This window comes from Nilaparvata lugens, chromosome 5 (genome assembly GCF_014356525.2).
Source record: "Nilaparvata lugens isolate BPH chromosome 5, ASM1435652v1, whole genome shotgun sequence".
In the NCBI taxonomy this organism is placed as follows: Eukaryota; Metazoa; Arthropoda; class Insecta; order Hemiptera; family Delphacidae; genus Nilaparvata; species Nilaparvata lugens.
In genome coordinates, this window is record NC_052508.1 from 25179218 (window position 1) to 25206491 (window position 27274).

Sequence of the window (27274 nt, forward strand, 5' to 3'; positions counted from 1 at the left end):
ATTCATCCTATTTGCGCCAGGAAACAAAGCTCGAGAAAAGGATGAGACAGGAAGTGTCGTCGCCCGACCTGTCGCTCACAGGAGTACTGCTGCGGCTCTTGGTGGCTTGTTGGTGCTACGCATTTGCCTCAGCCTCCTCTGCATCTGGATCCTGATATGGTCGGCATGGGTCGCGCTGTGCTAATAGTGGAACGGAGAGAAAACTACTTCAACGCCGTTTCTCTTTCAACTGCGGTTATCATATTATTCAATTCTAGCTTCCTTATCTTTCTCCTCCTCCTACTCATTCTATCCTCACACATCCTATACTCATTCTCCAACACGAATATACACCGATTCCGCCAAGCAGTCAAATGGGAGTGATACATGGCTCCTGTACACACGTACACTGTTTACGTCGTGATGTCATCACTGCTAGTCACATTATTTGTCCCGATCTTTCTCTGTCGAAGTAATATTGGTATATTATACTTTCCGATAACCATCTGCTTTATAACGACCATTCCTTCCTATTCGACTCTAGAAGAATTCGGATCCGAATCTAGACATATGTTCTAGAGATCTTCATTGTTTAGGGGGGGGGGGGGGGAATTTGTAGATAGCATGCGGCAGTGATACTGGAGGATACTGGAATGAATTTGAATTTTTCTCCTCCAGTAGGGGAGCGAAATGTCGACTGCTAGTGAGAGCAAAATGATTCCACTGACGTCAACTTTGCTACGTTCAATATGTGAGTGGCCAAACACATTCTGGCCGCTGGGCGGAATCGGTAGATTTCTCATTAACACTACCACTACTCCTCTTCTTCCCAAGCACCCTTCACTTCTTCTTTTCTTCTTCTTCTTCTTCTTCTTCTTCTTCTTCTTCTTCTTTTCTTCTTCTTCTTCTCTTCTTCTTCTTCTTCTTCTCTTCTTCTTCTTCTTCTTCTTCTCTTCTTCTTCTTCTTCTTCTTCTTCTTCTTCTTCTTCTTCTTCTCTTCTTCTTCTTCTTCTTCTTCTTCTTCTTCTTCTTCTTTTCATTTTCACAACCTTTTGCTCATCCTACGCCTTCTCTAATATTCATATCTTCTCTCATGTTATACTCTTTCTACTTCTACTCATAAGTATCAATATTTTTCCTCTGATATTCTTGATACTGACTTTGTTCGTTTTTTTCGTTCGTTTTTCTTACCAGCTCTGTTCGAGCTCTCCTTTCATACTGTACTTCATTTTTTCACTTCCTATTCTCAAACTTTTGTTCTACTTCTTTTGTTTTTCTATTACATCCTCTACTTCCTATAGTTCCGTATTAAGTTATCTCTCAATCATTCAACATTTTAAAGCTTTCATGATGACAAGTGAAAATATCATATTCTCTATTTTTCTCTTTTAGCTCATCTTATTCCACTTATCTCTGTTCTTCTCTTACTACTTCTCAATCTTCATTATTTTCTTTCTCATTATTCATAGCTCTTTCTAGTCTTCTAGCTGTCTCTAGCTTTCTAGCTCTTTCACTTTGATCTGTCGGAGTTCATAAAGCAAGCCTCAGGCTACACATGATGTTCCAAGCAAACAAGTACGTCGTCTACTTTTGTGCAAACGACATCTCAATAAACAACAAACTCCACACATGTCATTGCGAGTTATGTATTCAGCTAACCGCAGACGCTGCTAAACTACATTCAAAAGGAAGCTGACCTTTTGTAGCGGTTATCCAATTAGGTACATAATACATTCTAGGCTCAAGGTTCTTCTAATTGTAAGGCTTAATGTAATTGTCGTCCGAATTTATCGATAAATTTGAAACAATATATGAGATTTATCAGAGTTGTTATGAATATGGCAACCCAGATACAAAGTTTTCAAAATTTGGACTGTCAAATTTTGTGTTTTTTATAAAAGTGATCACATAACCATATTTGGACTATTATTATCAAAATTAGGGAGAGAAAAATATTTGGGTTTATATTATTGAAACCAGATTAATTGGAAATTTATTATTTATTATTGAATAGAATTGGATTGGAACAGATTAACAATGGAAAAACTTAGACCGTTACTATTACCGAATTTTTTGATGGAAAAGATGAAGAATTTGACATTGATGATTTTTTCAACTATTTTGAAAAGGTTGCCTTAGCGAACGGTTGGGATGAAAAAGATAATTTATTATACTTGCGGTTTTGTTTGAAAGGAAGTGCTGAGAAATATTGACGTTATTGAGAATGATTTGACTCGACAGGACAAATTTGAATATATGCCAGTGAAAGAAAAATTGGTTAATTTCTATCGATCTCCTCTCAAATTGTGGAAACTAGAAAAGGAATTAATACTTGTAGCATGGAATTTGACGAAGATGGTAGAGATTTTGTAGCACGAGTCTTATCCCTATGTAGAAATAGATTCGAATATGCATGAATCTCGGATTATCAGGATATTTTTAAGAGTTTGTCTTCAAATTATTTGAAAGAATTATAATGTTATCAATAGTACTATTGTAGAATTGTATAAAAATATTGAAATATGAATTATCATGTCAGTATTTGAATGAGTGGAAATTTGGACAGGTGCAAGTAATTAATGATAATATGGAACCAGAATTTGAAGAACTATTGGAAATCGAAATGAGTTTGAAAATGAGAATTGTTTTAATGATGTCTATTGTGATTTCTGATGATTTTGATCTTAATTATGGGTTCAAAATGAGAGTGTATTGTGTTGTCATTTAGTAACTTCGAGATTGAAAATGGGTTGGATGAAGTTCTTAGTTTTTGTGTATGATGTGATTTGAATGAGGAAGAGATAATTACAAGGGATATAGAAAGGAGTAGGGACATTATCAGATTTATCGGAAAGTGATTGGATTTCTCTTTTACGATTGATAACAGGCCGTCTTGAACATTGTTTGAACTCTGGTATGCGTAATGATTGTGAATCTAGAGGAGTCAAGATGCATCAGAATGTTAGTCTCGTGAATAATAGGACTAATAGAAAAAGAAGACGTAAGAATGTAAAGTTTGTGGTAAACATAATCATTTTACGCGGAATTGTTTTTACAACGTTAATTATGCTTATCGGGTTTATAAAAGGATGCATAGATTTGTGAAAAAGAAGGCTATGATATTAGAGTGTGTTCTTTTGATGGCAGAAATAAGTTTTCGGAAAATGCTAGACGTAAGAAAGCATATTTTACTGATAGGACACAGGAGTTTAGTACTAGGCATATTGATGAAAATGTTTTAGACGGCGGTCCATCAAATATTGATAATTCAAGGAATGAATTAGGAGGTTGTATAGTCACTGAATCAGGTTCTACTTTGGAAGGTGTTAGGCACAATGGGATATATGTCAGAAGAAACTATTCTAATACTGATGATAAGAAATATTCAATCTCCCATAAACACGAGATTGATCTTGTAGATATTAAAATTAATTATAGCCAGAAATGTGGATCAGCAAATAATGGTGTTGAACGAAATATTACTGACTCATGCTACTTGGAGCTGAAAAGTATTACTGACGATAATAAACATTTTGTTAACAAGATGAATGAATCAATAATCATCGATAAACAAGAACCAGGCCATGGAAATAGTATATTGAGGTTACAGAAAAAATGTGAATCAGCGATTTGTGTAAACAGTGAAGGTAAAAATACAGAGTCAGATTTGAATTATTGTAATTTTCTAATAGATATGAAGAATAATAAAATTGAAACTGATGGAATTTTTTAATGGGAGTTCGGCAGAGAAATATGATGACATAATTTTGAATAGTTTGGAAAACGTGCCCCAGTTAAGCGTTAATAGCGATGAAATATTTATTGAAACAATAATTTTGGAGAGGTTTGAAAAACGAACTCTGACTCAGCAGACTCAGCGAAAGTATTACATGAGACAATATTGCTAGTAGAACGAGCATTTTAGCTGATTTGCAGTTGTCATTCAATGAAGGACGCTAACTGTTTATGACTAATACATTATTCGATGTCAGATAAATTTAAAATGATCATTGACCGATATGAAGAATGATTAGAGTAGAATAAGATAATTAGAATATAATTTTTATTAGATCTGATATTTAACTATTGCAGTGTAAATATTATTATTTGTTGAGGAAGAAGAAAGTTTGTTGAATATCTTTTAATTTGATTGTTTCAAATAATTAAGATATTTTTATGATCTCTATCGAGAAAGTATCGAAAAAGTTGTTGGAGATGAGAAGTTTGGACATTATAATTGTTATTTGAAATAATTGAGATGTTAAGTGGGAATCGTGTAATATATTTGATTGAAATATAGTTTTCTATGGTTACGGATGGAAGAAGTTTTGGGTTTTCTTGATATTTGTTAGTAATAGTCCTAGTTATATAATATTTTCATACATTAGTTTTTGATCATTTTGATATTGTACTAATAATGAACTTTTCAATTTTTGAGATTTAGGATTTGAGGTTTGATATAGGATTTTTGGATATGATACATTATATTTCGTTATTGATTTAATTTTACTATAAATAATTATTAAGTGTACATACTTGAGATTTGAAGTACGAGTTTTATTGATTACTTTTCCAACATTTTTTTTATTGGTAATGTTATTAATATACCTATCATGGTTGAAAAGGCTGCAATTAGGTTTTGGAGATGGAAGAAAATTAATGATATAAATCTTCATATTTTACTACGTTTGGTTTTAGGATATTTTGTTATTGCAATTTGAAGCCTAAAAGGTTGTTAACCAGTTTTGATTAATAGTTGAAAGTTTTTTTTAACATCATACATGTTCCTATTGAAGGTCAGGCGTGTTGAATTATTGCGAGTTGAGGTCAATGTCAGCAATTAGATTATTTGTCACGTTTACTACTGTAATTTGACTTGTTAACTAACGTTTTGTTTTGATTTCAGACATGACTCCAGAGTTTATGAATTTTGTTTATTAATTAATATGTGGTCTTTTATTATAGGTTTATTTATTCAAAGTAAATAACATGAAACTTATCACGTCCAGTCAATCAATTATTTATTTTGTTATGATTTCAATCAGAAATTAATTACCTTTTATTCAATTATTGTTTCAAATATTTTTTTAATGTTAATAATGGTCGAATTTTATAGTATGTACAGAAACTTGTCAAATAGTTTTCTACTTAATTCATGTATTATTGAACTTGATCTTATTGATTTTTTTCAAGTCATTTTATCGAATTCGAAATTTGTTAAATATTATGGTCGTTATTTGGCTTATTTTATCATTTTTGAGCTGAAATACTTATTTATCATAATATTTTATTGATTTTTTTGTTTAATGATACTGTGGTGTATTTTTTCACATTTTTTTATTTAAATTGAATTTGATTTTTCACCTTTGAAGTTATTTTATTGATTTTGAGATTTTGTTTAAAGTTAGCTGTAGAGTTTTATGATTGCATAATGGAAAGTTTAGTAGTTTGATTTTGAAAGTTGTTTTTTTTATACAGTAGAATTCATTATAATTGTAAAGGGGTTATCCTTTCCTAAAAATTTTCCTTGAATTAGATTTGAAATTTCTTATACTCATTCATATTCCTATAAGTAGTAGTTCTCATATTACATCTTCTCGACTTCGGACTTTGCGGGAGTATGTGGACTTCACCTCGAGGACTTCGGGACATCGCGGGATTTCATGGACTCAATGACTCAAGCACTCAAGGACTTCACGGGCTTGTTCGAGATGACTTCAGCTTCAGCGCAAGGCGACTTGTGAATTGTCACTACACATCTTCCGTGGAAATCATAACAGATGAATTTCGATGCTGGGAGATTTCATTATTATGGCGGCTCGATTGGATGGCAGTTGGATGAATTACTATCCAGTGACTACTTAACTACCGTAGCCTATTACTGGTTGGACACACACATGCTACTACTTGCGAGCTCAGCTGCGAGAGATTTCTTCGACAGTTGAGAGACGGCTCGACTTCAACCTTGGATACCTTACGATCGTCATCTTATCTTTGGTACATGGTTCAATTTGTATCTGTGTCTGGAGGTCTGAAGGAGTTGAAGCAACTACAATGATCATCGACGAACAGCAGACATTCAAAAATCGGACGAATACAGGAGGACATCTAACATCAGACAAATACGGGAGGACTTCACATACAAGGACGACTGCTAGTTCATCGCTCAGGACATCTAAATATCATCTACATCTTTGAGAACTACTTTAACCTATCTTCATTCCAGAACCCCTAAAATTTGTTTGAAAATTTATTCATTTAGAGAACTATTGTTTGTACAGCATAGTTTCAATTTGAATTTGAATTGAATGTTTGTAATTTAGTTTGAGTAACCTACCTTTCTATGTAAAAGTTTGATTTCAATGTATAGTAGCATTATCAAGTCAATCAGGCACACGTTTGTTTCCCGAGTATATTATTTTGTTTAATCATTATTTATTTTTTTGTTCCCCTCTTGACTACAGACTCAGGGACGAGTCTTTCAGCGGGATGGGTGATGTGTCACCTGGTCATATGGGACATATATATGAATCATATATTTATCTCATATTGATCAGGATTTTAGAGTTTTAATTACGAAAAGTTTAATGAACGGTGTTTCTGCCTTTGAACAGTTTTGTCATCGACAGAAAGATTGTTTATTTCACTTGTTATCAAAATTATTGTAGCTTCTCTTTTGTTTTTCATAACAAACGTGCTCGCTTGTGCGACGGATAAAAATATGTATTTGAAATGGCTTCATGTTTGGCATTGACTGAGTTATATATTAATACCCAAAATTTTACTTGTGTGGTGTGAGCTCGTTCGTTAGGACTGTGAGTAAAGTCCGGCTGTTCTGGTGAAGGGGATAGATTTTGTTCTTGTTTTATAATACAGTTTTCCTGTCACAGTTCGGGCAGTTTAAAGAGAATTGTATTATTGAATAGAAGGGATCTGAACCCACTTCATTAGATCAGTTTTTTATTTTTCATTAATAATTAACGTCGCGTTCACCAGTGGATGCCAAATTGGGGGCCATTATCATAAAGGTAGGTGACTACTGAGTCATTGTTTTAATTTTTCCATAACCACAACAAATTTAATCTTCACTAGCAGCCAAGCGAGTAGCCTTGAAATATTCATATTTTTATTGTTATTTCATAATTTATAATTCTAATTTTTTTGTACAAATAATTTATTGTTTTGTTTTAATTATCAAAACCAGTACGATCATTTCTTGTTTTTCATTTTCCCACCCTTACATAATTGGTGGAGGCGCGGGTATTTCCCCACCTTTACATACTCGGTGTAGGCACATATTGCTTACATAATTGGTGGAGGTTTATCCTGCCGTCCAGATCTTGTTTACATAATTGGTGGAGGGTATTTCCCCACCTTTACAACACGTACACTGTTCACGTCGTGATATCACTGCTAGTCACTTTATTTGTCCCGATCTTTCTCTGTCGAAGTAATATTGGTATATTATACTTTCCGATAACCATCTGCTTTATAACGACCATTCCTTCCTATTCGACTCTAGAAGAATTCGGATCCGAATCTAGACATATGTTCTAGAGATCTTCATTGTTTAGGGGGGGGGGGGAATATGTAGATAGCATGCGGCAGTGATACTGGAGGATACTGGAATGAATTTGAATTTTTCTCCTCCAGGACAAGAGCGAAATGTCGACTGCTAGTGAGAGCAAAATGATTCCACTGACGTCAACTTTGCTACGTTCAATATGTGAGTGGCCAAACACATTCTGGCCGCTGGGCGGAATCGGTAGATTTCTCATTAACACTACCACTACTCCTCTTCTTCCCAAGCACCCTTCACTTCTTCTTTTTCTTTTTTTCTTCTTCTTCTTCTCCTTCTCATTCTTCTTCTTCTCCTCATTCTCCTCCTTCTTCTTCTTCTTCTTCTTCTTCTTCTTCTTCTTCTTCTTCTTCTTCTTCTTCTCCTTCTCATTCTTCTCTTCTTCTTCTTCTTCTTCTTCTTCTTCTTTTCATTTTCACAACCATTTGCTCATCCTACGCCTTCTCTAATATTCATATCTTCTCTCATGTTATACTCTTTCTACTTCTACTCATAAGTATCAATATTTTTCCTCTGATATTCTTGATACTGACTTTGTTCGTTTTTTTCGTTCGTTTTTCTTACCAGCTCTGTTCGAGCTCTCCTTTCATACTGTACTTCATTTTTTCACTTCCTATTCTCAAACTTTTGTTCTACTTCTTTTGTTTTTCTATTACATCCTATAGTTCCGTATTAAGTTATCTCTCAATCATTCAACATTTTAAAGCTTTCATGATGACAAGTGAAAATATCATATTCTCTATTTTTCTCTTTTAGCTCATCTTATTCCACTTATCTCTGTTCTTCTCTTACTACTTCTCAATCTTCATTATTTTCTTTCTCATTATTCATAGCTCTTTCTAGTCTTCTAGCTGTCTCTAGCTTTCTAGCTCTTTCACTTTGATCTGTCGGAGTTCATAAAGCAAGCCTCAGGCTACACATGATGTTCCAAGCAAACAAGTACGTCGTCTACTTTTGTGCAAACGACATCTCAATAAACAACAAACTCCACACATGTCATTGCGAGTTATGTATTCAGCTAACCGCAGACGCTGCTAAACTACATTCAAAAGGAAGCTGACCTTTTGTAGCGGTTATCCAATTAGGTACATAATACATTCTAGGCTCAAGGTTCTTCTAATTGTAAGGCTTAATGTAATTGTCGTCCGAATTTATCGATAAATTTGAAACAATATATGAGATTTATCAGAGTTGTTATGAATATGGCAACCCAGATACAAAGTTTTCAGAATTTGGACTGTAAAATTTTGTGTTTTTTATAAAAGTTATCACATAACCATATTTGGACTATTATTATTATCAAAATTAGGGAGAGAAACATATTTGGGTTTATCCTGTTGATTCTCTCGCAATCATCAATTTGATAGAGTATTTGTGAAATGAATTGAATGAATGATAAATGGCAATAAATGTATTAACAGTCTATGTATTAAGAGACAAATGACAAAGAAGTAAATGAAAATGTTAAATTTTATCTTCAACGAGCAGATGCTACCCGTCCTCCGCAAGTGACTGGTCCGCGTGGAATTCCACTTTATAACGAGAGGATCAATAAATATTCCACAGAAAAAGACAGCATATTTCCAATTATCCCTATTAATTAAGAAGGAAGAAAACTCGAAATGAAGTAGATAAATTTCAAAACGAAATTATAAGACAATTTCGAACATGAATTTTTGTCAAGTTTTATATTCTCATTTCTGGATCGTCGCCATGCAACACTCAAGCCGCGTCTCTATTCAAGCTAAGCTCCATGACAGACGGAAATATTCAATCCAGTTCAGCTCAAGTTACCTATTGAATAGTTGATTCAAGAGTTTTAATATTTTCCAAGTCGATTAGAGAAATATCACAGTCTTCAATAATTATGGACGTATGATTATATCTTCCCATTACCCACACACATGCAAAAAGCTCATGTCGGCATCATCCCCAATAATAAAAAATGTAGCAGAATTTTCACAACGAATCAGACAGATGTGACGTAAAAGGTGACAAAGATGAAGCCGTAATAAAGTGGAAAAGCTGAAACAAAATGATCTTGTGGTATTATACTATCGGAGCTTATTGTGATGGAGAGTCAGAAGCCATTCATTCTGATTTGAGTAGAATGCAATTAGGTAGCATTAGGTATTACGCAGAATGCTTCGGTGAATCTGTGTAGATTACAGCCGAAATCCATTGGACAAGAGTGGAATAGCACTAACAATGTGGACAGTGCACGACTACAAGTTATGAACTTACAAACGGATTGAAATTAATTGGCACGATCTGCTCAAAAGGAATGTCACGCACCCTCTCATACGCGTGCATAACCCGTATCACCCCTTCCAGGCCCTAAATCTCCCCTGAAACCCCCAAGTGATATTTCGCAGATTCGCAAAACGCATACTCGAATACACAAATTGCTTTGCAACGGTGGTTATACCGCTAACGGGGGACCAGTCGCACCGTGGATTAACCCTCCTTCTCACAATCATTCAATCAAAACTCATGGTTGAGCAATAATTAGTTGGATACCACGAGCTCCATCAACTGTTTGTTTATTCTGTCCTCATTGTGGAACAATATTCAATTCTCATTGGTATCACTATTATCTAGAATAATCCCCAAAATTAAGAGCAGCTACACTGTGAAAAGTTGTTGAGACTTCCGTTTATTTTGATATAAAACAGATTTTTATACAATATTTCTATTAATTAATTATAATAATAAATTTAGAACAAGAGGAAAACTTTTTGGAATATGATTATGATTATTTTAGAATCGCGAATGAAATAATTTCATTACGAGGAAGAGATAAAATAGGATCACAGATTATTCTTCTACAACGCCAATAAGTGATGTTTTTAACGATATGCTTCTATATAATATGATATGTACTCTAAAATCAAATGTACAGAAAAAATTATTGAAGAGGAGCAAGCGCCTTGTATGGTTGGGACATACACAGCGCATGAGAGATAAGAGGTGGCCCAAGAAAAAGAAAAAGAAGAATGGGAAGACCGCCAGAACTATGAAGCATACAGGTGGATACTAGAATGATTAATAGGGATCTTGTGGAGAGGGTCTGCAATATCGAAATAAATTGCAAAAAATCCCTCCTTAGTGAGTCAATACTCTCCTGAAACTCCAAGTTTGACCATCATCATGCCTTCAATCACGCTACAATGAAATCGATTAACCATTATTAAAAGGACCGCCACTACACTATCAGCAGAAGAGAACATAAATAAACAGATATTCTACGCAGATGAAGGAGAAAAAACTACGATAAAAGTGTAATAAGTGTCTAGATGCAATAATAGAATTATACGAATGAGTATAAAACAATATTTGTAGAATTTGTGTGTGGTAAGTACTTGAAAAAACAAATTATTATAATAAAGCTTTGCACATAAATTATAAAATAACAAATTCATCACCTCTATACTCTGATCATCAACTGCTATGCATTTGAAGTATTCTGAATTCAGATTTGATGAATCATTAAAAACTTTGACTAAGTGCTTGAATGAAAGTGGTTTATAGTGTCTATGGCGTCACGAAAATCGCGGCGAAGGAATGAAGTTTTCCAGTTTAACACCTTTTACTCAAGCTATCACGACGGGCTATTGATGAAGTAATAAAAGTGATGGCAATGGAGATTTGGCGAAGGACTTACAGCGAAATTTCATAACATCGCTAAGCATTTACGATACTGACAACAAAGAAACTTTCATGGAACTCAAAATTGAAAATTCTTCTAATCAACCTACAAGTGGAGTAAATTAGAATTTGAATCTTCCTAAATTGAAACATCATAATGGATTAATCAGTTGCTATAACATGAAGTTATTATAAACGTGAAGTCATATACAGTTATATATAATTACTTGCAGACAAACTTATTGAAATATAATTTTAAATGAATATTATTGAAATGATTAATACATAGTGATACTACAATTTGAATACAACAGTTAAATGATTTTTTTGAAATATGCATCAAATAGGCCTAATTAAAATAAAATCTAATAATTTCAGTCAGTGATTTAAAGAATAAGTCAGTATGTCTCATCAAAAATTAAGATATTGTCTTATACCATATGTCACAAAAGCAGTAGAAACAAAGATGGAAGAACAAGTACAAATGGAAAGAAATTGAAACAGAAGTGTGAATTGAAATTTCTTCCTATCTAAATTTCTCGAGTCTGAATCAAAGAACAAAAGTTGGTGGAAAAACTGAATAATAGGAATTTTAAGATTACGGCACACTTAGAGAGTAAGCTTCATTCAAGTGCAAACAAGTTAGAGGAGGATCGTTGATTGAGAGAAAGATGAAGAGAATAGAGAAAGAAAGATTGAGGATAAAGGTTAATTGGTTGGTAGAGCAGATGTGCAGTTGAAATAGAATGGAATATAGCGTTTCAGATTGGGACAAGGGCAGTGCCGGATTAACCTATCAAGAGCAGTTGGATGGAAGCTTTCTTGTTCTCAGACATGATGGCGGGAGGGCGGAGGGGGGGGGCGGTGTGCCTCCGGCACGCAAACGTTTCATTAGCGAGCCAACCATATCGGCTGGTCGCTTTGCTAGCACAGAACACCAGCAAAGCACCAGTTACTGATTTAAAATTCATTTGCGCAAAGCTTCATCCGACGTCCGACGTTCATTCAGATTTGACAGCTGCTTATTTTACATTACGCTAATTCAACCACAGAGCCAGTAAATATGCCCACTATCATACACAGACCGGGAAACAACAGATCGCACAGCGCTCAGCGAGAGATAAGAGCAAAAATTTATTTTCTCATCAGCGGAATCATCAAGCAAACATAAATTCCCAGTTGTTTGTAGAGCGAGTTCAGAATTTACACGGATCACGCAATCTGATGAATTTCAGTTTTGTATTTCCATCCAGAACGTGTATATCTCCAGACCATTTCAATCCTCGTTTTGTGTTTCCTCACAGTTATGTGAAAACGTGCCTATCATGTGAACGCGATCTGATGAATTCTGTTTCATATTATCATTCAGACGGTACCTTCAGACCATATTTATCCTTTCACAGTTCCAATCTGGAAATTGAAAAGCGTATCAGTTACTCAAAGACCCCACATATTTTATCATGATATAATAAAGCAGAACTAATCACTACAGTGATTAGAAAAAGCAAGAGTTGTCTTCAATAAATTGAGTAAGGTGTACAAGAGTCACGACCTTACTCTATTAACTAAATTGAGACTATTGCGTTGCTATGTGTTCTCCGTTCTGTTGTATGGGGTAGAAGCATGGACCCTCACAAAAGAAACAATGGTAAAGATTGAAGCTTTTGAACTCTGGCTGTACAGAAGAATGCTGAAAATATCCTGGACGCAAAAAGTTACTAATCAAGAGGTTCTCAGGAGAATGAATAAAGAACCGGAGCTCCTGAATACCATTAAAAGTAGAAAACTCCAATACCTCGGCCACATTATGAGGAATAGCTTAGCTCAAGATACAGACTTCTGCAAGAGATCCTTCAAGGAAAAATCAACGGTAAAAGGGGACCTGGCAGAAGGAGAATTTCATGGCTGGCAAATCTGAGGCTATGGTTTCACTAGTCATCTGCAGAGCTGTTCCGTAGCGCCGTCGACAAAATCAGGATAGCCATTATGATCGCCAACATCCGAAACGGAGCAGGCACGTGAAGGAGAAGAAGAATCACTACAGTAACTGGGAGAAGAGTCATTCTTTACGTTCTACGTTTCATCGATAAAACTTTTGTAGAAGCTTTTGTATTACATGGAAATGGATAAAACCTTATTTTGAAAAAACTACTTTATCAATGCGTGAGAAGAATAAACTCCAGTTTTCCTTGAGAATATTATCAAATCAATGTATCTATCACTCACAATCAAACAATGCATTCAAATAAATTCATTTGGGGTCGAACCCGGGACATCTATACGTCCCACTAGCCTTCGGTCGGTCACTCCCGTAGTATTTTCTCTCACTCATGATACTTTATGTACAAATAATATATTCTCACTTGTATTATAATAATATGTATGTACTCAATATCATAATAAATACAATTTGTTTAGCTCTCTAATTGCAAGTTTCTCTAAGAAGCAAACTATGTCTGGAAAAAACTCACACGAATCAAGAAGCTACAAAGCAATGTACAACCAAGCATAGCGAATAATGGCTTGTATAGAACAATCTCCTACAAATCTCACTGAATAATGAGCACTCAAGCATAGAGGATACCAATGAGTTCAGTGGATTCTGGAGAGAGAATAAATATCAATTGTGTAGGATTGTTGTTTATATCCGTGAAAGCAGTTGGAGTAAATTCAGTTAAGAAAGAAGAGCAAAGCCCTTAACGGGACTTAACGACCGACTGAGTCCGATAAGGAATTACGATGTAATGGACGAGTGTTGAGGTTGGGTACTTCTTGGGCCTCAAAACAAGATGAACGACACCTGAGGGATGCGATGCGAGTGTGCAGTTTGCAGCGTTGTTCCACTCCATCTTTTGGAGCGCAAAACAACAACAACAGCAACAGTTGCTTTTGCTTTCAACACACAAAGCTCAAAAAGCGTTCGATGAGACATTACTGTACATTTGGGAGCGGCAAATTGGCAATAGTATCATCCTCCAATTCCAGCCACATAAATCACAGTAAGACCATGAATTATTCGGTATGGAACAGTACTAATTAGGCTACTTGCAGACAAACTTATTGAAATATAATTTTAAATGAATATATTGAAATGATTAATACATAGTGATACTACAATTTGAATACAACAGTTGAATGATTTTTTTGAATATGCATCAAATAGGCCTAATTAAAATAAAATCTAATAATTTCAGTCAGTGATTTAAAGAATAAGTCAGTATGTCTCATCAAAAATTAAGTTATTGTCTTCTCCATATGACACAAAAGCAGTAAAAACAAAGATGGAAGAAAAAGTACAAATGGAAAGAAAATGAAACAGAAGTGTGAATTGAAATTTCTTCCTATCTAAATTTTTCGAGTCTGAATCAAAGAACAAAAGTTGGTGGAAAAACTGAATAATAGGAATTTTAAGATTACGGCACACTTAGAGAGTAAGCTTCATTCAAGTGCAAACAAGTTAGAGGAGGATCGTTGATTGAGAGAAAGATGAAGAGAATAGAGAAAGAAAGATTGAGGATAAAGGTTAATTGGTTGGTAGAGCAGATGTGCAGTTGAAATAGAATGGAATATAGCGTTTCAGATTGGGACAAGGGCAGTGCCGGATTAACCTATCAAGAGCAGTTGGATGGAAGCTTTCTTGTTCTCAGACATGATGGTGGGAGGGCGGAGGGGGGGGGGTGCCTCCGGCACGCAAACGTTTCATTAGCGAGCCAACCATATCGGCTGGTCGCTTTGCTAGCACAGAACACCAGCAAAGCACCATTTACTGATTTAAAATTCATTTGCGCAAAGCTTCATCCGACGTTCATTCAGATTTGACAGCTGCTTATTTTACATTACGCTAATTCAACCACAGAGCCAGTAAATATGCCCACTATCATACACAGACCGGGAAACAACAGATCGCACAGCGCTCAGCGAGAGATAAGAGCAAAAATTTATTTTCTCATCAGCGGAATCATCAAGCAAACATAAATTCCCAGTTGTTTGTAGAGCGAGTTCAGAATTTACACGGATCACGCAATCTGATGAATTTCAGTTTTGTATTTCCATCCAGAACGTGTATATCTCCAGACCATTCAATCCTCGTTTTGTGTTCCTCACAGTTATGTGAAAACGTGCCTATCATGTGAACGGCATCTGATGAATTCTGTTTCATATTATCATTCAGACGGTAACCTCAGACCATATTTATCCTTTCACAGTTCCAATCTGGAAATTGAAAAGCGTATCAGTTACTCAAAGACCCTACATATTTTATCATGATATAATAAAGCAGCACTAATCACTACAGTAACTGGGAGAAGAGTGATTCTTTACGTTCCACGTTCAATCGATAAAACTTTTGTAGAAGCTTTTGTATTACATGGAAATTGATAAAACCTTATTTTGAAAAAACTACTTTATCAATGCGTGAGAAGAATAAACTCGAGTTTTCCTTGAGAATATTATCAAATCAATGTATCTATAACTCACAATCAAACAATGCATTCAAAAAAATTAATTTGGCGTCGAACCCGGGACATCTATACGTCCCACTAGCCTTCGGTCGGTCACTCCCGTAGTATTTCTCTCACTCATGATACTTTATGTACAAATAATATATTCTCACTTGTATTATAATAATATGTATGTACTCAATATCATAATAAATACAATATGTTTAGCTGTCTAATTGCAAGTATCTCTAAGAAGCAAACCATGTCTGGAAAAAACTCACATGAATCAAGAAGCTACAAAGCAATGTACAACCAAGCATAGCGAATAATGGCTTGTATAGAACAATCTCCTACAAATCTCACTGAATAATGAGCACTCAAGCATAGAGGATACCAATGAGTTCAGTGGATTCTGTAGAGAGAATAAATATCAATTGTGTAGGATTGTTGTTTATATCCGTGAAAGCAGTTGGAGTAAATTCAGTTAAGAAAGAAGAGCAAAGCCCTTAACGGGACTTAACGACCGACTGAGTCCGATAAGGAATTACGATGTAATGGACGAGTGTTGAGGTTGGGTACTTCTTGGGCCTCAAAACAAGATGAACGACACCTGAGGGATGCGATGCGAGTGTGCAGTTTGCAGCGTTGTTCCACTCCATCTTTTGGAGCGCAAAACAACAACAACAGCAACAGTTGCTTTTGCTTTCAACACACAAAGCTCAAAAAGCGTTCGATGAGACATTACTGTACATTTGGGAGCGGCAAATTGGCAATAGTATCATCCTCCAATTCCAGCCACATAAATCACAGTAAGACCATGAATTATTCGGTATGGAACAGTACTAATTAGGCTACTTGCACACACACCGATTTTTGTACGGCCGATTTTTTACCGCCTGATTAAGACAATATTCTAGTAATGGTATATTCTTACTAAGTGCAGATTACGGGATCTTTATTTGATAATAAATTATTGGTAATTAGAATGAATTATGGCGTCTATGTTTTGAAAAGATGCTTAAAAGGGAAATGGGTCTATAGTTATTTTTTTAGATTCGTCGCCATTTTTATAGAGTGGAAAGACTCTGAACGATATAAGGATATCATTATCTATGTCACCCAATTCAAACGTAATTACCTCGCACTATCAAAAGAGCAGAGCAGTCGACTGGAATGAAGGATGATGGTGTAGCGAGAACGCTTCAGAATGAACTGGCAAGGACGGTCGTTAAAAAATCGGTGTGTGTGCAAGCCTGCATTTACTCACGGGCGCCATTGAATCGCCGGCACATCGCCGGCACCGGTGGTACGCAGTGGCAGTGGCCGGCTGCTCGTCGGCATTTTACCGGCGCCGATCAGCGGTCGGCGTGTGTGCCAGGTCCCGTTCTCGCCTTCGCGCCACTATTGGAATTTGGTCCAAAATCGGTATGTGTGCAAGTACCCTAAGAGCAGCGAGTGAGTCGGTATGACTTATCATGATGAACAAAATTTGAGTATGCTGAAATATATATAATAAAACAAATTTATCTATAAAAAAAGGATGTAATTGAGCTTGAATTACATTTGTCACTAATCTATATCAGAAGGATATGACATGGTATGGATTACGCTCTTTGCACAGTCTTTTGCTTGCATTAAGACCTCTATCAGAAACTAAATAGCTCTATTGGCCAACTTAATTTGAATACAGCAAACATGATGACAAACGCAGAGAGGAGGAATCAATTTCAATTACTCGGCTCTTAAAATACACAAAATATTCTAATAAAGATTGGAACAGTTAGTTTAAGGTACAGGCAACATATTTATTCGCGTGTTGCGGGAGATATTCAGGATTATTGGAATGTCGAAGAGTGGCCGAACAGTTGTCGATAAATAAAATAAATAGTGATCAAGTCGACAGCAGCCGCAGATTGCGGGAAACGAGCAGCATTGTGACGGAAAGTGCGATTCCAGATATAAGTGAAATATTGGTGTCGGTGAAAAATATACAGGAGAGTATCGTAATAAAAAGCGACGAGCCAGAAAACGACTGGAGCCAAAAAAATGGTTTCGCTGGAAGAAGGGGTTGACATGCGATGGGCCACCGGTTTGAAAACGATAGGCAGTGAAGAATAAATTGTGGGGGGGAGGAGGAGGAGAGGGCTAGTGACTGTGGATGAGACACGATTTCAAAACGAAGCGGATAGCAGATAGGGGAAGATGTCGCTTGAAAAACGGCATCGTTTACAGGATTTATGTGGCCGAGGGAACAGGTGGATGAAAGCCGTCCACCCCCCTCACCACACACTATGATAATTTCCCCCACTTTCACCACCTCACCACCACTTCATAACCCTCCACAAGTAATATATTTGTAAGTGTGTGAGGGTGTGTTTTATGTAGGTGGCAAGATCAACTGTGTCTTTAAACCCGCCCACGATTTAGAGCCCAATCCCACAAAAAGAAGGGCTCCATCGGATGTAATATGGAACAAGTAATAAAAGAAGCTGTAACACTGTTTTATCCGAATATTATACTGAATAAAAGAATATGCGCTACACCACATGCATACGCCGAGCTATATTGCCCCGCCCCACACAATATGAAGCAGTTCATCGAGAAGTCATTTTCGAGAATGAAATATTTCTGAGAAGAAACATCAAACTACAGTTCTCACGATCAACGCTTTGTTGCTGAGAGTTGATGTTATCGCTTCTAGATTACCTGAACGTGGATGAAGTTTCTTACAGATAATCCAGTAAACAGGTAATGAACGTGGAAATATCAAAATTTTTAGTTCATGGTCTACGAGAAAATGAGGATAATACTTGAGGAAATAACAAAAAAAGATGCGCTCTTTGAATACAAAACGAATCGAACACAAGAAATTCTTCAATGTAATTTTTCATTTTCCAAAGAAAGGAGCGTCATCATAAACCGTTTTAGATTGTGTACTTTGGATTGATTGGATTATGAGATGTTCAATGACTGAACAGAGGTTGCCGCTGTTTACTTCACTTTTGCCAACGCTGTTGCAACTTTGTGATTCTTCTGTTCCAAATAGGTAATCCAGCAACAACATTGCAATACTCCACTACTTAGAGAGATGGAAGGTTATAAGCGAAGAATGTCAAGCACGTGGATCTGAGTTTACATACAAGAGAGTTTACCAACTTCCTACCAATATTCTAGGGTAGAGCATTGTTCCTGGCTAAAAAATCATATCCAAATATCATATTTCAACAGTCCGCAACACTATGCAGCGTTCATAGTCCAATACAATTATTAACTCCTTATGCCGATTCTGTACTGTAACTATATTTGATACGTTTATGGGGGATTCGAATTCAATCATGGAGAGCAAAAATGATAGAGAAAATGATATATCACCTCCTTAGTACTCCTTGAACAGTATCTTTACTCTATGGTTATATTCTCTGAAATATTTACTAGCTGTTACTGTTAACATATCCGATTGATTAAAGATTCGCGTAAACTTTGCGTTTAATGAAAATATACAGTCGGAATGAGAATAGCATTCATTTTTCAATAATTTATTACCAATAATTCAATGATATAACATAATCAGAAAAATCTCATAATATGCATCTAATCTTGAAAACCTATCATAGTTACACAACCTAATCAACAGCAAACAGCAAAACTATTATTCTTAATAGTCTCTCCAATGTTTGTGACAATTATTTGGAAGTTCTTGTACACTACTCTCAATGAAAAATTTATAGAATAATTATTGAGAAAATGAAATGAGAGGGACTGTATTCACGATATAATTTGAGGTTTCCATAGAACTGAATATATACAGAAAAAAAGATATGATTGGGATATAGGCATTTGGGAGTAGAATGATAATTAAAAACTTTTCAATGAATTTAACAACTTCAAATGACCAGAGAACGTCCAGCTTTGATGGAATTATTATTTGTCATGTGTGGATTTGTCTCGAATAAAAACAGCAATGTTTCTTTAGCAGCAGCAGTGGCAATTACTTCTGAGCTATAAAGTCCCCAACGACCTGCGCTTTATTAGAGAACATAAAAAGCTTCCAGTAAATGTCAATTATACTGTAACGGGCCTCTTACGAATTCCCTGCACCATAAAGCCAAAGCATACAACTACTAGCCCAACAATCTCGGCACAAATCTCTGGAGACTCGCTTAAATGTATCTTTATAGTTGACACTAAACAGAAATATAGTGATACAGTATATTCCGATGGAAATTGTTGTCATAGAACGATATCCACGACGCTGAAGAGGAACGACGAAGATCGAGTTATGAAGGAGCGGTATAGGTAACCTGTGAAACACAGAACCAATAGTTGTACACTCTATACTGGGTCGAGTAGCACTATTCCTATATCCTAGCTAGGGCCTTGTTGACATCTACCAACACGACAGTCCTGTAACGTGCCAGACAAAGCACTCAACCGAAATCTTCTCTACATCTCCAACTTCTCTATTAACACCACAACCGGTTTCAATTCAACAAAATTTTCAATATTCAACTACATAAAATAAATATTTAAATAGAAAATGCTTCCTCAATCTAGATATTATTCTTCAATAATTTCCCGATTTTCCTTCAACAATCAATTTTTCACTTTATTCATCATTCGTGCTTGGAACTGATTGGAAAAAAATTAAACTCGAAAGATGAAATTCACCAACATTTGTTATAGTCCAGTCAATGTGTAATTGGTGCTTGCAATTTATATTGTAGTTCTGATTCTTCAATATATTGTTTGGATAAATATAAAAATTGTTGATTTCTTTAGAGGATCGAATCTTACTTCACGAACATATTTTTCATGAATCGTTTACAGCAAATAAAAGAAAAGATTCTATTCTACAATTCAAGATCAAGTAACTTTTTATAATAAAGGGTTACCGAGTTACACCGGATCGCGACTTACACTGAAAGCTAAATATCGACCTGACCATCCTGTTCGTACCTAAGGCTTCTAGTTATGTATGGAACAAGACTCGGATATTTGATACATAACTGAAAATTGAAAACACAAGGAGATTTAGAAAATGAAATTCTACACACACATTTTCAAAATAAACTAAATGAATGATTGTAAGGTAGAGTACCTGTCTGAGTTTAGCCATGGCATCTGAAGAGATGAACTCATCTTTGTTGATGTGGCACACGAAGCACATCACCTGGTATTGGCTTTGGCCTCGCTCTTCTTCGCCAAGAACAAGAGCTTTGAGGATCTGCACCTCCTGCAACAAGGAACAGACATTACAAATTTATATGAAATTGGAATTGAGAGGATGAATAGAATAATTTTCAATTCAACTAGAAATGAACTTGACTTGATCAATTGTTTTCATGAATGTCACTTTGTGTTATTTCTTTGAACAAAATACAGAACGGGACATGGAAAATGAAATAGAAATAAGTGTTCACTACCCTTAACATGTTCACAATGATGCAGCTTCAAAGTGAGCTTATGGATAACTGGTGGTTATTAAAGCTCGAAATAATTCATTGAGGATTTGTTCATGATGGAACATTATTGATTGGAATGATATAGATACGAATGAGATCAAATAATACTAAAATGTTTAGAACAAAATGAATAGATGCGTGACTCCATTTGATTTTAGACAGAATATAAAAATTGAAAACTATTCTAATCCTGAATCACAATTGTTTCTGCAATATAATGATCAATTGAATATTGGAGCAGTCATACTGGAGCGAATACAGCAAAATTAGAATTAAACAGTCAGCACTGAGAATCATTAAAATCTACAATTATTTATGGACTTTGTCCAAATTTAATTAAAATGAGGATTGAATTTTTTTAATTTATCCATAGTAGGAACTAAAAAATTCAAGATGAATAGAACATTGCAGTGATGAACGTATAACACTTATAACGTATAAACGTATAAACGTTTATAACGTATAAACACAATTGATTCGAAATCAATCACTCGATGCTATCGACTCATAATCGAATCAAGCAGCGAACGGAATTCAACGGATGACTTTGGGAATTTCCAACTAGCTAGAGAATCTCCACAATTTCACTGTACATTTCAGAGTATTGTAGGTTACTTGAATGGATGGGATGTATATGAAGTTAGTGACGAATGTACAAATCCAAATGTCACAACGGGGATCTGGAAACGACTGATGCTTTGCATTCAGAACAAAACACAGAAAATGGAAAGCCAGAGGAATGAAACGCAAACTGGATTCAATCGAAACTGTCCAATGCAACAAAAGAAGCACGCTCTATCAGACAGATAACAGTCTGCTGAAATAATTGCATCAAATCATTCATGTTGCTCTGCTTTGTGAATCCATTGCACAGAAACAAACGGGGAGATCGGTGGACTGAGAGACCAATAGAGAGGGAGATACAGATAGATTGATAGCTTCATTCATAGAAAAATAAACATGAATTGAAAGCTTTTCTAAAAAAGTAAACATTTAAATTTTATATGAATTAGAATTGAGGAAAGAGCATGATAGCAGATGACTGAAATGTGATTTGTATGTCACATACATTCAACCTGTATGTAATTTGATGTATTTTGCTGATAAAACTGGTTTATTAGCTTGATACCAAAGCGATAACACAAACATGACTCTATAAATGTGGATTTTGTTCATGAGAGTACTGAAAATTGATTTTTCAATTGTTAACCATCACTTCTATCTCCAAATATAATATTAGGTATCCTTATGTTTCCATGGAATATTGTTAGAAGATCGATGGAAAGGAATAAGACGTATCAACGATGCAAACGTGAAGGCTCGAGAGAGATTGGTAGGAAGAAGACGTTGAAGATGAAATATGTCTGAAAGGAATTCGTATTAGTCGCTGCCGAAACGACGTGTGTGTCATATGAAGGGAGGCATCTCAATAACTTGCCACGGAATGCTCTACCAGATGCACAGCAAAGTCAGTTTGATAATCGGCAAGTCCCTGATAAACGCCCACTAGGCTACACTTCTTCCCAGATTGCGCGGTGAGCATCGAAACAAACACATCAGTTTTCACACTTTTTCAGTTTTCAAAATTACAGTACAAACCGTCATCGATGAATATTAAAATGAAGAATTCGATAGAAGTACTCTGTAACAATGATATTCATTTTAATTTCCTTTCAGGGAATATATCATTCAAACTTTATTATTGAAAAAAATATTATCGAAAAAAAGTTTTTAACACCAGAGAACCCGGAAGAACAAAATATCCAAAAACATCAAATCTTTACACTTAAGAACTTTCCAGAACACAAGTCTCAGCAACTGAAGCAAGAGAATTTCTATTTAGAATTTTACTGCTAAGTATTTCTGAAATCTTGAAGTGAGATAGAAGTTTGTAATCAGATTCCTAGAAATCTTAACAAGATTTGCTGGGAATTTCGCAACAACATTGTATTGAATGTTGAAACAAGTACACTTGAATCCTCTTCTTGTATCTTATAAACGAACTCACAGCCAATGATGAATGAAAGTGCCAGAGTGAAAGTTACCAGCTACGAATAATTTGATAGAATTGAAAAGAAAGAAGCTGAATGTGGGGCTCTGGCAAATCGGAGTAATCGAGTAATTCGATATCGCACCTTAATCGAATTGTTCGTAATTGACGTCGAACTTGGTCTTGTCAAAATTCACTGAGATAGGAAGCAGAGGAGAAAGAGATAGTGAGAGGAGAGAGAAATGGAATTTCCAAGGGTCCTCGAGTGAAGAGGGAGGAAGACAGAGTGATGAACAATGGAGTAGAGTGATTGCATGAATGGAGTCGGCCCAATGACTTTAATCTGACAGATGCAGGGAGGTGCCAAGTTTAACAGCTTCAGCCTAACTATTTGAAGCGACTCAATGTGTGCATCAACTTGTGAGTGGGGATATAATGTATCATCAGACGTATTCACTCTTCAATTTGTTACCTATTTATATCACTTATTTTTCTAACACTCTTACAAAAATTATATGAGCATTCCTAAAAATGAGACGTCATATCATATGACGTCTCATTTTTCGATGACTCGCACATAAAAATCAACAAAATATATTTGAAGAAAAATCCGTTATATATTTTCAAAGTTATTTTATAGATCTTCAAGCATCTAGCTAAGTTATAGCTTTGAATTTTTTTGAAATACAAGAAAGTATTCAAGACTTGAAATCAAACACATGATGTTCAGAAATGACATGGTCTGTTATTATGAATAAGATTACAAGGGAGTTCTAGATAAATTATGTAACATATTTAATTTGGATTGATTAATAAGAATCCCTAGCTAAAATATTTATAGGTCTAAGTAAAGTAACTGGCTAATATCGCCAAAGAGATAACATAAAGATTAGATAATATCAGATTGTCCTGGCTAATCTGTACAACAGCCTAAGAGGAATTGAAATAATTTTTTGCTAATATATAATATATTATAAAATATTGAAGGTTGAGGTTAGGCATAAACATTTAGTGATCGGCGTCCTAACGATCGACCGAGCCATGCAACGTAGAATCTGACCAAACACCTTGGCAGAAATTTATTGTGGCAAAACGGTATGCAATTTGAGGAACAAAAGGTCTCACGTGGCTAATTATTATGATGCATGAAACAAATAATAACACATAGAAAATTAACTAGCATGTAGAGAGCATATTTTAAAAACCCAATAAAAAAAATTAAATGTATCCAGGAAATAGGAGGTTACCAGGTGCATGAATACTGAAATAATTTGCATGCACCAATCACATAATGGCAATTGATAGGCGGCAATAGTATGCCGATTCAAAAATATTTGTATATATTTCTACAAATAAATAGAATTTGTATAAAATTGTTGTATAGTCTATGTTTGGATATGGCCCGAAGGCAAAGAAATTATTAAACATACAACATAAGTAATAATTTAATATTTTAGTACGGTCTATTTGAACCTTGAATGGCGGAGGACTAGGATATTCAAATTTTATGTAAATTTAGAAATCGGAAATGAGAATTGTAAAATTGAGAAAGGAGAACCAACACTCGCCTGCCAAATGCCACCATGAGAGGTCCCTAAATATTATAGAGCGTAATACCTTGCTATAACTTGTAAAAATTTAAAGTTAGATTGAATTACTAAATTTCTTATAAGACTTTGTGATGCTCTTATAAAGCAAAAGTCATTTTCATTTTAAATAATTTTGTAACCCCTTGGAAGAGACGACTCCGGCTACAATAGTCCAGGACCACCAGGAATTGGATCGACATCAGCAGCTCATAAGAAAATTTCGACACGTGAGTGAGAAATATTGAAATAGTGATAGGGCGTCCTCAGTGCTTCGAAATTACATGAGAATCAAAGCTAGCTCGTCGAAAGGGTTTTCTCATAAATTAAGAATTTAGTAAAAAATACTTGCGCAAGTAAATATAGTATTAAAGGTATTTTATTAGAAGAGTAACGAGTCAATACATATCAGAAGTTCTATAAATCAAAGAAGTATAAAATCTAGGCTAGTAATACATATTCATATGATCTTTAATTTCTGCAATATAATTTGCGATAGTTTGTTGTAGCTCTGATTCACTAGATGAATTGCTCTATTTATTCCGTCAGGTGCCGAATCTTGCACCCTGAGATAAAATATATATTCATTACAAAGAAATCTATTAGGTACCATAGAATTTAATATATATATATATATTTGGATTATTGGTTGTCAATTTATCAAGCTGATTTTAAGGAATCTATTTTTAATGGAATTGTCCAAGTCGACAAGTATTAGCAAGCTAATATCGCAGCTACATGCAAAAGGATGCATATGATTATAAAATAAAAGCACATGGTAACGTTTCGTGCTATAAAATTTAGAGAATAGTATTTAGCCTGTGATATTTTATTGATTTAAATTATTGTTCTATTTTTATATTATATATTTTTTATCGCTCTATATATTTTTTGCTCTGATTTATTTTTTGCAATATTTGTCAATATATATATCAAATTGTTTATGGTGTGCAATTTATTTTAATTCCTCAATACTATAGGATAAGTACCATATATATATATTTATTATTTAATGAATTATCAGAATTATTGTGGAAGCTCATATCTAGGCCTATCTAGGCCTATCTTTATGAGACTGTATCCTATTAAAAACCACGACCTAATTTTTATAATTATATTAAAACATTTCATGCTCTACCGACTGATGCCAAGCAGGAGGCTAATCGTTATTTAAATATAAAAAATAACGTGACAATTATTGTTCAAATATTGAGTCGTTCCTTAGAAAAATAATGTAGGTTGATAAGAAAATTATGTAATTTCATTACAACATTTCAATTTGTTGATTATATCATAGTTCATCACTTATCAACAAGAACATTTTTGCCAAATTGACGAAACTTTCTTTGTTTTAGGAATAAAATGCATGGAAAAATAGCAAGTTTGAAATTTTTTTTTAAATCAGGAAGAATATCATTTTCGCCCCATTTTATGTGATCAAGATTCATCATATGGATGAATAAGAATGAAAACGAATAAGAGCATATTCATTTTTATAAGGCATGCATTTATTCAGATGATATATTAGAATCAAAATATATCCATGACAACACTATGAAACATTCAGTAAGGTTAATTAATTATTGTACTTGGTGAGTAGGATTGTGGAAGAGGCACATCAATTCATCAAATAATAATTAAAGTGGACAATAATCGACGCTGCAAATCTGAACCAGTGAGCATAGATGATGGATAGTAAGTGGAGCACAGACCGCAGACTATGCAATGGCTTCAAATCGCTAATGTGCCGCCGTAAATAATAAACTCAACGAACGTTGGCGAGACACTACAAACCACAAGGGTAATGGGCCGACGAGCGCGGAAATGCACCATGCATAAACACCACATCAGAAAGACACCATCACTGCAGCTGCAATATTCACACTATCAGCACTACATCGCTGCCACACACACACACACACACACACACACACACACACACAAACCCACTGACAGCGGGCTGATAAATTTGGCGCATCTCCGCTGTGTGTGCAGCAAATGCAAAACGAACCGGTCCATATTTCATGCGACACAAACTAGCTGAGGCTTCGTGAACAGACTTGCCGCCAAATACATTAATATTTCAGACAGCTAATAACTGAGAGACATGACTCTATTCGTCACTACCAATAAAATATTCTGAATCGCAAGTCGACAACAGTTGTGTGCTTTGTGAGAAGCGTGTTGGCAGCACAGGTTGAGTGATGTGTTCTACGAATTCGGCTGCTGTTTGGATGCTTTGGTGCTGGGCAGATCACACATTGGAAACTATTGTGTCCTGATTCCGGGTCATGTCTGGAATGTTGGTTGTTGTTTAATCGCATTGTCATTCACCATTTCAAAATCACCGTTTCCAAGGAATTTTTCGTTTTAAACTATCAGGCTTCACAATTCAGAGTATTCAAATCGCAATTAATACAATACGATGAAATTAATAACTTGTTATTTGATTGGATGACTTCAAAATCATTTCATTATGATAATATAGGATTTTTGGAACGTGATTTTTTTTCTCCACTAACCTGACCTAATCTAACCAGTTTGAACATTGTAATTTGAAATGAGAGTTATACAATCGTGTGAGAAGCTTC

The 27274-nt window shown here is 35.1% G+C and overlaps 1 protein-coding gene across 1 annotated transcript in view; it reads right to left on the reverse strand.

Moving 5' to 3' along the window:
- Positions 1–27274, reverse strand: part of LOC111046674 (out at first protein) — a 215574-nt gene that overhangs the window by 44921 nt on the left and 143379 nt on the right. The window contains exon 3 of the mRNA XM_022332278.2: positions 20744–20878. Within this exon, the coding sequence (XP_022187970.2) occupies positions 20744–20878 (135 nt within the window). The remainder of the gene's footprint in view (positions 1–20743; positions 20879–27274) is intronic.